The following is a 14,142-nucleotide window of genomic DNA, read 5'->3' on the forward strand; positions in this document are numbered from 1 at the left end:
GAACCTTTTGCATTATCTTCGCTGTATCTCGGGAAGGCACAATATAATGCAGCTTGATGCTAAGGGAAGATGAAATCGAAGACAACAGTGAAAGCGCGCCGGTTGCTGCTTCACTGACACACATCACCGATCATGAGAACACCCATCCAAACATGGCCTGTAATCCTTATGCCACCACCATAGCAGATAACACTGAAGTGACAGGCACTTATCCTACAACAGCTTGTTCGCCTGCTCAACAGAGGTCGCAACAACGGTCAGGCAATCGCAGAGCCTCAACCACAGATAATGGAGACGACCAATCAAGGCAGAGTAGGCTGTCAACGAAAGACATATTGTGCCGTATTGCTCAGGTGCACCAACAAACAGTGAGAGGAAACTTTCAGGCACCGGCATGTCTTATCACTCCGGCTTTGCGGGATCTCACCAGCTTGGCTTTTCCGTCACAGCCATACACCCAACAGACCAGACTATCTCACGACGACTCGAGGGATCTTACGTCCTTGTCGCGGCTCAGACACAATACCATACCAAACCATCCAATCAAAACAGGAGCTGGCCCTCAACAACGATGTGGTGTAGGCGTGCAGGCCGATCTCGACTTCGACCTTGGTGTTGTAGATGGAGACTCAGTATTACCTTCTGACGAGTATGGTTGGGAGGTACAAGCAATGCAAAGCACTATCCCTCCCGTCACAATCGACAACCTCAAAGAGCTTGAGCTGCCTGCCATCCAGAATACCTTGTCGTTGCGCATAGACCTTTGTTTCGACCATGACCTCTTTTTTCAACGCATAAGCGGTTTGAAGGGGGAAGAGAAGCGCACAAAAGCCAAGATTTACTATCAGTGCCTGTCTCTCGAATTACAAGCTATCACCCACGATCTGCAGGGTTCGTGTCAAGAATGCTTAGGCCAAGGACATGAACAGTATTTTCACTTGCCTTCACGACTTGCTTCCTTCTTTACCACCCTGCGAGATTTGCTTGAGCTACTTGTGCCAGAGAACGAGAAAGAAGATGTCGTTCAAAAGATCGATGTCGAGTGGCTGACAAAGCAGGTTAGGACAGGTCAGTTCGACCTTGTATCATTTTCCACCTGGCTATGCGATCTCATCACTAGTCACTGCGCCCCTATGCGAGATGAGATGGCACAGGACATGCGGGACAAGGTGATTGCTGGGGCGGAGACCAACAACATGGACCTCCTAGTGCAAGGCCTAGAAACTCTTCTGAACCTTCTCGAGAACATGAAAATTGATGTGGCGAACCATCAAGTGCGCAGTTTCAAACTGCTTCTTATTTCTGATACTGTACCTTTCCTCAGAGATTGCTTTAAGAAGATGATAGAAAATCATCAACTCGATGTTCTAGGTTCAAAGCGTTGGTTTGCTAGCCTCTGTAAACAGCACGAGTTCAGCTCCGAGTCTGCTTTCGAATGTGTCGTTCTGGGTCTTGTCGATATCTGCTGTGACTCCAACAAATCGCTTCCCAGCACGCTCAGCTATGACAAAGAACGACTGCAGGTCCTGCAAAACGACATCGTCGATTTGATCCAGCTAGACATATGCCTGGAAACTTTCGAAGAGCTTGCTAGGAAGCAACCAGGACGCCATCCTTCACCATCAGAGGTTCAAAGAATTTCGGATCGCCTAAAACAGCTCATGACAAATGACGGGGTCTGCGAAGGAGTCGAGCTACATCGCGAAGAAATAATCGGGGAGATAGCACGAGCTGCTGCTGGTGTCGGAGTCGGCGACGTGCTCTCAACGCCCTCCAACATAGCCACAGTCCATTTCGATCAAGCTGATCTTCACCTTAGACGCAATCTTCGACAGAAGTACAGTCATGGATTAGAAGTTCTTACCTCACAACTTAGCGAAAAAACTTCGTGGCACGCAAATCGGTTCTCGCGACTCCCTGATACACTGGCCATATCCAACGATCAACGATCATGGTCAGCACGAAGGTCCGAGAAGGGCTTCTCAGCAGCTCCTGATCTAGAGGATATTGCACGACGACTGGCACATATCGCTGTCATCCATTGGCAGGTCTGGCACGATCTGGTGTACCTTGGTAATCCGTTCGGCTCGGAAGACATGTTTTCTGGTTTCAGGAGTTCTGGTACTCGGCTTGTTTATTGAAACGACTTAGGTTTAGTGGAATAGTGTACTGAATACCGGCTTATCTGGCGTCTCTGGATCATCTCTTGTGCCGTTCTAACGAGCAGTCAGCACTGTACTTCGTTCGTTGCTTCATTTCTGTGGACCCAATTAATCCCTCTCCTGGCGTCACACTCTGAGCCTCATAGGTATGGAGTCCTGGTTCTTGGGCGTTGTTTCAATCCTGCAAAAGCATACACTTCCTTTCAGTCCAAAAGTCAATTAGGATCATGGTTTCGGCGGCGTTGAAGGTGTAGTGGATGGTAGACAAAAAGGAAAGAGGAAAAAGATCACTGACGCAAGTCTACCCTACTACATTCTTAGACATTATCACAGAAGATCAGTCTTCGCTTAATCAAATGTATTTTATTAGCAGTAGCAAGCGTGCCTCACTTCGAGAGGACTCGAGGAGATAGCACAATAATATGAGAGTTCAAAGCTTACAGGAGAATATATATACTACACGATTTGACCGTTGACTTCGGATGCTGGGCGCAGATCGTGGATGGACGCCTGACCATGATGCTGATTTGCGATTGGCTAAGTCAGAAAGTACCGAGCGTTGTACAAGGCGAACTTCTGCCTGGGGCACTACATATATAGTGGGAAGGTCTATATTTTCAAAGAGGACTTACCAGCCAACCACCATTGCATTCTATTAGCTTGTTTTTATCAACTTATGCTTATGCAGACCTTCGACGATCCATCAGAAGAACCCGAGGGCCAGAACGGATAGTTTGATATTTCGTAGAAGAACATCATTCATCCCTACAACAAGCCTCCTAGCTAGTGTAGCCTCACTCTTTCCTGTCATTATCCATAGCTCGTTCCTCGTCAATATCATGTATAATCCCATAAACCGTACTGCATTGCACGTTCTGAAATCACTCCGTCTTCGCTCGAAACAAAGTAGCAACACTCTTCTGCCCACTCCCTCCCAGCCTATCTCTCACATCAGCTACGACGTACCGTGTCTCAGGCTGTCGAATGCCCCTTTCTATACTCTCAATGACCCACTTCGCAGAGACGTATTTTATGCCTTTCCCACGTACCGTAGTGTTTTCTTTTTGTATCTTGGTGGCTGCGAGACCTCCGCCACGACCTGGTTCACCTAGGATGACATGCGTGACTGTGCGGCGTGCTAGGCCCAGTGAGGAGTTGCCGCCGTGCTGGACGAAGAGTTGTTTAAGTTTGTGGTCGGATATTAGAGGCATGGTTGATCCGTTGATATACATTGTCAGGCCGCGGAAGATCTGTCGAGGCACGCTCTCTTTATTGTCGAGTGTCGAGTCGGTCTCCTCAGTTTTGTGTCTTGTGTTGTCTTTGTCTGTGTCGTCCTGTGCTAGCACACCTTTCGGTTGAGCTGGTTCGGATGATATGCGCCTCTTCTTGCTTTCAGCTTCGGGCTCAATGCTGTCACTTTTCCGTTTCTTGGTCTTGCCCAGCAGTCCTCTGATGTCCTGCCAGCCCTGTGGCCTCAGGCCAGGAGCGCCTTTCTCCCAAGATCCATTGTCTTTCCTCCCATCCTTGCCAAAGTTTGCACTGCCTGCGCCAACCAGGTCAGATAAGTGCTGCTTTCCACCTGAGCCTGTCGTGTCTCTGAATTGATGCGCTAGCTTGTACGATCTAGAATCACGCCATGATGTGCTTCCAGACAATCTATTCTCGGCTCTTTGGTGGCCAGTGGACGATGAATTGAAGGGGTCGAAGAAGACGCGTGTTGGTTCGGGTGCTTTGGGTAATTTGGGATGGTTAGAGGGCATGTCTGTCTGAGACAGGCAGTCCTCAAGTACGGGGAGGATCAGCAGCTTGTGCGAATACGAGGGTAGTGCAAGGTTGGAGGGATAATGCATGCACTACGGAAAGTAAACACGTCTCCCCGCTGGTGCGATGCACGAGCTCACGACTAGAGCACGCTAATACAACCGGCCACGTGACTATGTAACCCGAGCTCATTGGTCAAGCATTGCGTGTAGCATTTCCATACCCAGTACTCGGTCTTCGTTTGAACCAACAGATCTGGATATCTGAATAGAATGAGAGCATAAGCGTATATATCGACAGGAAGTTTGTCAGATAGTAGCGCCTGAAGCTCAAAGTAATGTACAAAGTCGGTGGCTGATATGTGTATGGGAGGAGGGTGGAGAGCTGAGCTCAGGCGAGGCGAAGCTTAAAGCACCCGCTAAAATTTAGCTTGTCTGCCTCATTGAAGGAGCCTGAGGCCTGAAACGATCGTGGTGTGGGGCGGCTCCAGCAGTTTCAAAATTTGTTGCGCATATGGATTGACAACTCAGAGCTCTAGTTTTACGAGTGGTCAACAATTCGCCCAGCAGCTGATACTCTTCAAACACATCCACAGCTGAAGCTGGAATTTATGCTGCTGTAAAGAGCAATACTGGTTAGCAACGCTTTCTGGCTGACTGTGAACGACCAGCAACATTCTGTGCGCAGCTAGGTAAAGAACTTGCTGAACATCCTTACGAACTTCTTTCCTGTTACTCGTCGCAAATTTCTGAGACGAGACTCGTGAAAACCTGTTGACTGCCGTCATGGCACCGCGGTCCTATGGTGCTAAGAAAACTGGCCCTGACTTGTCCTGGGCTGATGATGATCTTGTCGACCCTAACGATAGGAATAACCGTGCTGTCTCACCACCTTCCAACGTGCCTGGACCTATCTTTCCTCCCCGAACATACAAGAACATCATACGTACTCCCAAGCCTCTCGGCGTGCATGAAAAAAAGGCCGTAGATGCGCAGCTGAAGTTCAGGCAGCGTTGTCGCGAAAGCCCATTATTCACAGTTCTCGACAAGAATAGATTGCTGGTAGATGGTGTCAGCAGGAAGAGTACAGAAGCGAAAAGAAGAGGGTTTGACCCTTTCGAGCAGCAAGAGAGATACTCAACACGACATTTAAAGAAAGCACGGACCGAACCAGATCTTGGACCAAAGGGAAGAGGTGATTATGGCTACACTCTTGCTATGTTTCCTGAAGAACTTTGGGGTGTACTTGATCCTGGCCTGAAACTGCCAGACTGGAAACTTGTGGACGAAGGAGGTGTCGCTTATGCAAACCTGCCTGGACGAAGGAAACCAGGCTCAGAAAAGAAGAAGAGGAAGAAAGCTTTAGATTACGAAAGATTGGATCGAGAAGTGGTAGCACGGGGAGATCAGGCTGCTGAGCAGGAAGATACAGACGACGAGGATCCGGTACAAGCAGAAAGCAGAAAAAAGAGGAAAACAAAGGACAAGTTGGGAAGACAGGAAGGAGAGAGGAGGGGTCTCGATGCAGAGGATGATGTCGATGCTGAGCAGAATCCAGAGGACGCTGAGGAAGAGGCAGCTGAAGACGAGCCTGAAGATAGTGATTTCTCAGATGACTCTGATCAGAACGACTACGATGCCGAGCAATACTTTGACGACGGCGAGGACGACGATGATGGCGGCGACGACAATGGTGGAGGGGATGATTATTAGCTCAGTCCTTTCTTTAGCTTACCCACAAATACATACATTGCATCTCACTACTGATATCTTCAAACCGCTACTCAAGTTTATCGTCAATAGGCCTGGCAGCTAACGGCTAATTTACCAGTACTAGCAATAATGCAGTTTTGCGTTTCCGAAACTTAAACGAATACCGAGTATTGGGAACCTGCGTTGGTGCCAATACCAAAGTGGAAGCTCCACCATTATCAATTACCAGCCTCCAAAACGAGCCGAATTGATTGGAAGGAAATTGACATTACTTTGTCCTAATCTGTGCTAGTCTGCCTGTCAATGCTCACCGATGCCTTTATTGGTGCGCAACTTCATGTCGAGCACAGTTGTACTGTCTTGTCCTCATCACAAGTACATCATCACTGTCGCCAGGGCATCGGGTTATGTGTCGCGACTGAAATGCAGTGGCAAGCACGATCTGAACAAATCGCCGCTACCCGTAGCCTAGTCGCCGGAGATTACTCAAGCGATGAATGTGGTATCTGTGCCGATGCCCACTATCATGCCGCCCGCCTCCATTCTCTCACACAATCATCGTCATCCACTCGCTCTTACATGCAGCATGATCTAGTGGCGGTCAGCTATTCCTTGCCCATGTCCACCGAACAAAGTATAGTTCACACAAACCCAGTACATCAATTTCAAGATCTTCTCGCGATTATGCTCTGCATTCCCCGCCTGAGGAGCTGTGGCAAAGACCGTCTTGTGTGAGCAAAGAACACATGCGGTGAACACTACTCCGCTCCCAACCAAGAGCAAAGCTGCTGTGCCGTCCGTGACGAGCTTTTGCCTCAGCGAAAATATTCAATCGTTGACCGTTGTTCTTCCTAGAGCTGAATTCGAGGTGTCTCGTATTCGCAAGCCAGTTCTTTCGACATATCGCAACCACATATTTACAGTTTCTACTAAATTTTACTTGCAGTCTGGTCAATGGGTAGTCTGCAATAACCCGTCAGTTACGAGCCATGGCACCTTCCAATAACGACGACTTTCCCTGGCGGCAGGCAGGCGTTCTTGCAATATGTCGTCTCGCTGAGCCAATAGCTTTTGTCTCCATCACATCCTATGCCTTTGTGATGGTACAGGACATCCATGGAGACAAGGACGCCTCCTTTTATGCTGGCCTATTGGTCTCAGCTTTCGCTGCTGCTGAAGCTTGTACAGCCTTCCTCTGGGGCAGTCTATCAGATCGCTATGGAAGGAAACCAATCATTCTCGTCGCACTTGCTGGTACTGCTTTGTCGAGTCTGATATTTGGGTTTGCCAAGAACTATTGGCTTGCAATCTTTGCACGAATCGTTGGTGGTGCATTGAATGGTAAGCGAAACATATCGGTTCGAAGAATACGGTCTGACAAAGTTGTTAGGCAATGTTGCTGTTATGCAAACCATGGTGGCAGAAATGGTTCATAAACCAGAGCATGAACCTATGGCCTATGCTCTTCAACCTGTGATGTGGGCAGTGGGATCAGTTGCTGGGAGTGCATTGGGTGGTTTTACTGCCCAACCTGCACGTTGGTATCCAAACGTCTTTTCCGAGGATGGCATTTTCGGTCACTATCCCTACCTGCTGCCAAATCTTGTTGCTGTGGTCATGATCCTGCTAGCCATGATACAAGGCCTTTTCCTACTTGAAGAGACGAACCCAGCTCTGATTGGTGACAAAGAGGACGCACAGAAACCTACTCGGACTAATCCTGCCATGGCTGCCGACGAAAGAACTCCTCTGAATCCAGGAATTGCATCCTTACGCCGAGAACGTCGTGAGTCTGTCATGTCGAAAGCCAGCTATCGGAGTGGGGGTCTGCCGTACATTGCGGTGCATGCTCCAATTCCTATCGATCCTGGCTTCGATCTGCGCCGTGGTTCCATCGTGTCGATCGGTTCTTTCGGTACGCTCAGGAAACGCCCGTCGATTGCTGAGTATATGCGAGCTCATGCTCATACTCATGCCGTTGCTGTTGACGACGAGGAGGATGACGAGGAAGAGTCTCTGGAGGTACCAGAGAAAGCATTCACCAAGGAGGTCTGGTTGTGGGTTTCGGCTTTGTGGCTGCTTTGCTACCACCAAATGGCTTTTGCTGCTTTGTTGCCTGTTTACCTCGTGGACGATCCACGTAAGTCGAGTCTTGATCTTCTTGGTGGCCTAGGCAAAACACTGCCCGAAGTCGGCACGATTTTGGCCGTGAACAGCGTCATCTCCCTCCTGGCTCAGGCGGTGGTATTCCCCATCTTCGTTGCCAAAATTGGTGTCTGGTGGTCAGGAATCATACTGATCGTGCTTTCTCCACTGGTCTACTTCTTGCCACCATTCGTCTCACTAATGTCGGATCCCGTCATCGGCATCTATCTTGTCATGATCTTCCAAGCTCTGACATCTACGATGGCGTATCCAATCATCTTACTTCTCCTCAAGAATGCCTGTCCCTCACCACTTGTCCTGGGCAGAGTTAATGGACTAGCAATGTCAGGCTGCTCAGCGGCACGAACTATAGCACCACCGATTGTGGGAGCGGTATACAGCGCATTGGGTTCTGCTGGTGGCTGGTGGAGTGCAACACTAATTGCGATTATTGGAGTTATTGAGCTTTTCTTCATACGACGACCGAAGGAGGACAATGAAGAGGTACTTAGAAGAGCTTCCGTGTCAGCAGAGGCATACGATTGAGACCGAGCTGTAACAGGCAGCCTTTATGTTACAACAGAGTAATCCGACTGATGTCGCCAGACGTGGCTGACCAACGATCGGAATATATCCTTCTCTCCCTCTGCCGACACACGTCGTGTGATTATACGAACACTGCATTCATTGCAACAGGGTGTCTCCCTGCCTATTTCGCCCCACGGAGCACTCTTGCTGTTGTCCAGAACGAAGCACCACGCGTATCAGCTTAGCGCCTTGGCATTCAGCCCCAGCGCCAAAACACTCCAACAACAATGTTGATAATGCTTTGGCAACCTCCAATGTCCTCGGCTGAGTGATGAGACACGCTTGAAGGCGACGAACAGATACATGAGGAAGAGCTTTGCCATAACTGCGTACCTATCTTGTAACAAACGTCATCCTTGAGAGGCGGCGCTATTTCAGGATGAAATCTGAAGCAACAAGCTGAGATCGACGAGAGGAGGCAGATTCAAAGTCGTGGGGCTCACGAACCCTATACTGACAGGAATTGTGTTGTACTCTCAAGAGCTGCGGTGCAATTCTCATCTCATTGTTCCCATATGTGCCGACTGGTAGGAAAAGTTGTCACCAATCGAAGTGTATGGTCACGACGAAATGATTGTGTACTAGCTCTTGCCTTCCCTTTGTGGCACATGTTTTTGAGGAGGACAAAGGAATTGGCTGTTGTAGTACTGAGCGACTTCCAAGTTAACACGGAGCTGGTTGTCTGGCACATACAAGTATAATTTTGGTGTTTAGAACGATAGAAGACTATATGAATGCGTCAAGCAGCAGTAGTACCATTTCTCAAGGAAAACTTTGCTGCGGCATCTTATTACTCCCTCAAATTCGTATCTGTTCCTCTGTCTCTATTCATGCAGAGCACCGTCTGGGAGCGCCTGTCATTTGAAGATCGAAGATGGACGAGATGGGTGCAGCTGACAGGATCTTACTCTGATCCCATCACTTCTGCTTTCGCAGTCCTTTTGTCACCTTTTACATGGTTGTTCTGCTTTCATCAGTTCCGTGATCTGGCCACCATACACAGCAACACGATCGTACATGATCTATTCAGAACTCAAGCCAAGTCACAAGTCTTCCACGTTGTCTAGAGAACAGATATATATGGCGATCGAGCCACTCAATAGTTCCAGCGCAGACTGAGCTCATCTGCAAGTGGTCCGATCTCGATAGACATGTATTCGCAACAGCAAGATCGATGCTAGTCGTTGGTCGCGATCAAGCTCAGTCCGATTTGTACCTGGGTCATCCCGGTAGACATCCCTTACCGAGAACGTCTCAGCCAGCTCGACCAAGATTTGGGGAGATGATCCTTGAGGATGTCCTCGAGTACAAGTATCGCACAAGATGTCAACAGCCAGCCGAAATCGAGCTCTTCCGTAGATCTCGCTTCGTTAGCTTCGTGTTTCAAGACCTGGACCCACTAAACTGTTACAATTTTATTCGAAAGTCACTTGCCGACACACTACAACCTGATGCGCAAGAGCAGTTAGCTGCTAACAACAGTAGACAAGCCAAACGCTTCGAGGAAGTAGGTCAGAGGTCTCCAAATGCCGAATTGTTCACCCTAGCAAATAGGACTCTGGTCCTGAACGACTTATCTTGTACAGGTGAAACAGCCAGCTATACTGGTTTCGTCTACCTAGTTCATTCATCGAACATGAGTCCTTCGTTTGCTACGCGATATTGAAATCATCAGATAATAATGATGCTTGACCTCCTGAGCGAAGATCGTTGTTGTTCAAGCAAGTACATATGAATACATTGCTGCACCACGAAGATGGGTTCCCTTCCCCAGCAGCCCATCAGCCATTTCCTTCGAGCTTCGACTTAAGTACTACCTGCGTTTTGAGCTGAGCTCAGCTACTTCCACTTCATACGAAAGTTCAGGATGCATTCTCATGCAGCGTCTCTCTTGCTCGCCCTCAGCGCTTTGACCATTACTACTACTGCACAGCAGCCTGAATATGCTCAATGTAATGCAATCTTCAATCCAAGTTTCCCGCAATACTGACAAGCCTCAGGTGGCGGTCTTAGTTGGACAGGCGGCACGACTTGTGCTGCTGGGCTCGTTTGCGTCGTCTCGAACCCGTACTACTCGCAATGCTTGAAGTCATCCGGCAGTAGTAGCAGTAGCGTCAGAACCACCACACCTGCTACCTCACGCGTCACCTCCGCCTCGACCTCCTCAGCTAGATCGTCGACCAGCACCAGCCCAAGCGGAGGCGTCACCTACAGAGCCTCCTTCACCCACTATGGTGCAGGTGACACCTTCGGCTCCCCCAACTGCAACACCAACACAGCCGCCTGTGGTTTCTACACATACCCAGGCTACAGCGCAGCCGCATCAGAAAATCTGTAAGCCCCTGCCCTCCCATTCAAGATCTCACCCCTCTCTCCTGCTCTCTCTGCACATGGTAAACCACTAACACCCCCTCCTAGCTTCGGCGTCGGTCCCGGGTTCGGCGTCGGTCCAGCCTGCGGAACCTGCTGGCGCCTCACCAGCCAAACCGACAGCAGCGGCAACACCCTCTCCAACGCCGGCACCACCATCGTCGTCATGGTCAACAACCTCTGCCCAGCACAAGGAAACCCACTCTGCAGCCAATCCGGTCTGACCGGCACGAATCAGTACGGTGCAAATGTCAATTTCGATTTGTGCTCGGACAGTGGTGCTCAGGCTGCGTTTTTCGGGAGTAGTGGTGTGGGTTTGGCGCTGGGGACAGCCACGCAGGTTGATTGTAGTTCTTGGAGTGGCACGGTTGTGAGGTGAGTGGTCATGTGGTGTAGGGGCTGCGAAGACAGGCAAGAACATTGCACAGCCCGCGTGCAGAGAGTCTGGTCGAGCCAGCCTGATATCTGTATTCACCTCGATTGTCTCTGACCAGATTCGAGAGCTTCTCTGAAATCTGCTCTGGTCCCATGGCGTGTGCTCAAGAGGACAAATGTTGGTCAGCTCAAGTCTCTTTATTCAAACACAGCAGCGGAAAACGCACCGCTCAGCACCAAACTCGAGCAAATGAAAAACCAGAACACCATTTCTATACCTATCTCAATCTACATGCTTTATGCTTAACTGTCCATCCGTTTGTCAATCCTCATCTCGTCGTTTTCTCGTAAGTTCGTCTCGTTTTCATGTTCATGAATGGTTCTCTCATCGTTTCTTCGTTGCAACATGGCTCATTTCGATGCGCCAGATCTTTCACTTCCGCCTCGTTCCTCATTGGGTTTTGGAAGGTCCATGATTTGCCTGCTCGTTGGGTGTACCGAGACCAGAACCGCATACTGGACGATGAAGGTTTTTGTTCATCATTCGTTGTTTCGGCAAGATACGGGACAGCGCATTCCTGGTTCGCGGGATTTCAGGGAAGACAAAAGACGTCGCCAGCAGAAGGACAAGGTGTGCCTCTGATGCTTCTGTGCTCCAGCTCAATTCTTGGCGCGGGACTCAGACATGTAATGTCAAGGTGCCTGCAAGAGCTCAGATCGTCCCGAGTGGATAGTCACTATTCCACGAAGCCTCATTCTTCAGGTTGTATCTGTGGATTTGATGAGACAGTAGCCGTGCCCACTCCATACTCTGACATTGCCATTCCAGTTTTCTGATAGACAGTCACGAAGACTGGACCCAGTACCATGAGACATTAAACATCGCGCTTTTCTGCTGGCGCAAAGGTTTTCCGGACGTCAGTTCTCTTGAGTCTGCAGCTCACCTCCTCCATCCAACAGGTGGTGGAGGTCTTCCACCACGATACACAACCTCGCGCTCCACGTATCGCTCGTCTTCTCGGTTCCAGCCTCTGTCGTCTCTAAACCCTCGAGACGGCGGACCTTCGATAGCCAGTGGTGCTCTTGGACTCGTTGGTTCGACGACAGGACGTGGTGAAGCAGCATTTTCCCATCGAATCTCGTTGATGCGTTTGGCGCGGTCGCGACGAATATCTTCTGATAGACCGACTAAGCGTGCGACATCGGGCTGCTGATTGTTAGCATGCGACAAGAATGTCGATATATCAAGAGACTTACATATGTCATGTACTTGAAGATGTAATAGTGGTCATCAGTTTCTTCAAATTCATATCCCATCTCACGTATGGCTTCTTTTACGACCAAGTCTTTGGTGATTTCAGTCCAGAGTCCATCTCGTGGGTCACGTCGAGCACCGTATCTAGGTCCAATCGTTGGTGGTTCTGGTTCAGGTTCTGGTCGAATTAGAGCTCGATCATTGTGATAGTCCCTTTCTCGCCGGATGTCAATTTCAGTCCTGTCGACTTCTTCTCTGTAGTCATCCTCGCGGAATCTAACAGGCGGAGGTCCGCGGCTTCTAGAGCGTTCATTTCGGCTAATGACGATATCTTGTGTTTCTCTTTCGCCGTTCCTCATCTCAGATCTTCTGATTTCGATCCTTTCCTCTGATAGACTTCTGATCGATGCAGGTGCTGGTGGAGGAGCAGGAGGTGGACTTGGAGGCGATGGTGGTCGAGAATAGACAGGTGCTGGCCTGGGTGGAATTCTGACCTCGTAGCCGTGATCGACGTGTCGGTGGTGCGTAATGACTTCCTGATGAATTTGAGGAGCATATATGACTTGAGGTTCTGGCGCTGGAGGTGGAGGAGCTGGAGCTGGAGCTCTTGTGCTTACTGAAGCAGTTGGAGATGGTGACCTGGATCGAGATTGATGTCGAATGATGATCTCCTGCCTTGAGCGCTCACCACGACGTCCTTCACGCTCATCTCGACGTATTATGATCTCGTCTTCAGAAGCACTGCTATGCGATCGACCCCTCGAACGCTCGTGAGAAATGGGACGGGTAAGAGCTAGGTCATCCTCGTATCTACGAGCAGGGACTCGTGCACGATCGTTTGAGTCGACCTTGTCCCTTCGAATGATGATCTCCTGCCGTTCAAGTTCATCCTTGACTGGTGGTGGAGGTGGTCTATAGCTTCGTCTCGAGTAATTGTCATCATCTCGTTCGTCACGGCGAATGATGATCTCTTCTCGTTCCGTTTCTCTTATCGGAGCTGTTCTAGAACGTGGAGGAGGAGCATAGTGGTCATCTCTTTCTTCTCTGCGTATGATGATCTCCTCTCTTTCCCTTGAAGTGTCGCGCTCTCTGTATCTTGGAGCAGCTGGACGAGACTGCGATCTTTCCTCCCTACGAATGATAATTTCTTCCCTTTCCCGTGACGAGTCTCGTCCTCGTTCTCGATATCGTGGGGCTGGAGGTGCCTCGGATCTCTCGTCTCTTCGAATGATGATTTCTTCTCGTTCTCTTTCCTCTTCTCGTGGTCGAGGTCGTGGACGCGGTGCCGGTGGTAGAGATTCAGTACGTTCGTCCCTTCGAATGATTATCTCTTCTCTTTCCCTCGATCCTTCTCGACGTCGCGGACGAGGCGCAGGAGGTCGTGACTCTGACCTCTCCTCTCGTCGAATAATAATCTCGTCGCGTTCCTGCTTTTCTGGAGATGGGGAACGTCTCCTTCGTGGAACAGCATAAGTGACATCTTCTTTATCTCTAGCTCTCAGCACCATGGCGCTCGCGTTCGTCTGACCGTAATCGTCTCTCAGAAAAGCAGGGAGGGAACCACGACGATCATAATCATCCCGTTCCTTGAGTAAGACAGCTTCGCGCTCTCGTCTCGGGACGGCGCCAGTACCGGTCCTGAAGGTTACATCAGCCTCGGCGTACCTATCATCGTGGCGGGCACGGCCACCAGCATAGCTACGACGATCGTCGAAATCGACTTCACTCCTGGAGCCGTAGCGAGACATGGTTCGACAACAACAAAGCTGTGTTT

The 14,142-nt window shown here is 49.7% G+C and overlaps 6 protein-coding genes across 6 annotated transcripts; 3 read left to right on the forward strand and 3 right to left on the reverse strand.

Moving 5' to 3' along the window:
* Positions 1 to 152: 152 nt before the first annotated feature.
* Positions 153 to 2,141, forward strand: SOK1 (Protein SOSEKI 1; the record flags this gene model as incomplete). The annotated part of the gene is made up of 1 exon (XM_064899623.1): positions 153 to 2,141. The coding sequence occupies one exon, from the start codon at positions 153 to 155 to the stop codon at positions 2,139 to 2,141; it is 1,989 nt and encodes a 662-aa protein (XP_064752935.1).
* Positions 2,142 to 3,043: 902 nt separating this feature from the next.
* Positions 3,044 to 3,922, reverse strand: LTR64_005285 (uncharacterized protein; the record flags this gene model as incomplete). Its single annotated transcript, XM_064899624.1, has 1 exon — positions 3,044 to 3,922. One exon carries the CDS (start codon positions 3,920 to 3,922, stop codon positions 3,044 to 3,046), a length of 879 nt encoding a protein of 292 aa, XP_064752936.1.
* A 786-nt stretch (positions 3,923 to 4,708) lies between these two features.
* On the forward strand, positions 4,709 to 5,635 carry RPC31 (DNA-directed RNA polymerase III subunit C31; the record flags this gene model as incomplete). The annotated part of the gene is made up of 1 exon (XM_064899625.1): positions 4,709 to 5,635. One exon carries the CDS (start codon positions 4,709 to 4,711, stop codon positions 5,633 to 5,635), a length of 927 nt encoding a protein of 308 aa, XP_064752937.1.
* A 989-nt stretch (positions 5,636 to 6,624) lies between these two features.
* Positions 6,625 to 8,326, forward strand: LTR64_005287 (uncharacterized protein; the record flags this gene model as incomplete). The annotated part of the gene is made up of 2 exons (XM_064899626.1): positions 6,625 to 6,976; positions 7,026 to 8,326. 2 exons carry the CDS (start codon positions 6,625 to 6,627, stop codon positions 8,324 to 8,326), a joined length of 1,653 nt encoding a protein of 550 aa, XP_064752938.1.
* Positions 8,327 to 10,769: 2,443 nt separating this feature from the next.
* LTR64_005288 (uncharacterized protein) lies at positions 10,770 to 11,159 on the reverse strand (the record flags this gene model as incomplete). The annotated part of the gene is made up of 1 exon (XM_064899627.1): positions 10,770 to 11,159. The coding sequence occupies one exon, from the start codon at positions 11,157 to 11,159 to the stop codon at positions 10,770 to 10,772; it is 390 nt and encodes a 129-aa protein (XP_064752939.1).
* An 894-nt stretch (positions 11,160 to 12,053) lies between these two features.
* Positions 12,054 to 14,116, reverse strand: LTR64_005289 (uncharacterized protein; the record flags this gene model as incomplete). Its single annotated transcript, XM_064899628.1, has 2 exons — positions 12,054 to 12,320; positions 12,371 to 14,116. The coding sequence occupies 2 exons, from the start codon at positions 14,114 to 14,116 to the stop codon at positions 12,054 to 12,056; spliced, it is 2,013 nt and encodes a 670-aa protein (XP_064752940.1).
* Between the last annotated feature and the right edge of the window lie 26 nt (positions 14,117 to 14,142).

This window comes from Lithohypha guttulata, assembly GCF_036872675.1.
Source record: "Lithohypha guttulata strain CCFEE 5908 chromosome Unknown scaffold_4, whole genome shotgun sequence".
Lineage (NCBI taxonomy): Eukaryota > Fungi > Ascomycota > Eurotiomycetes > Chaetothyriales > Trichomeriaceae > Lithohypha > Lithohypha guttulata.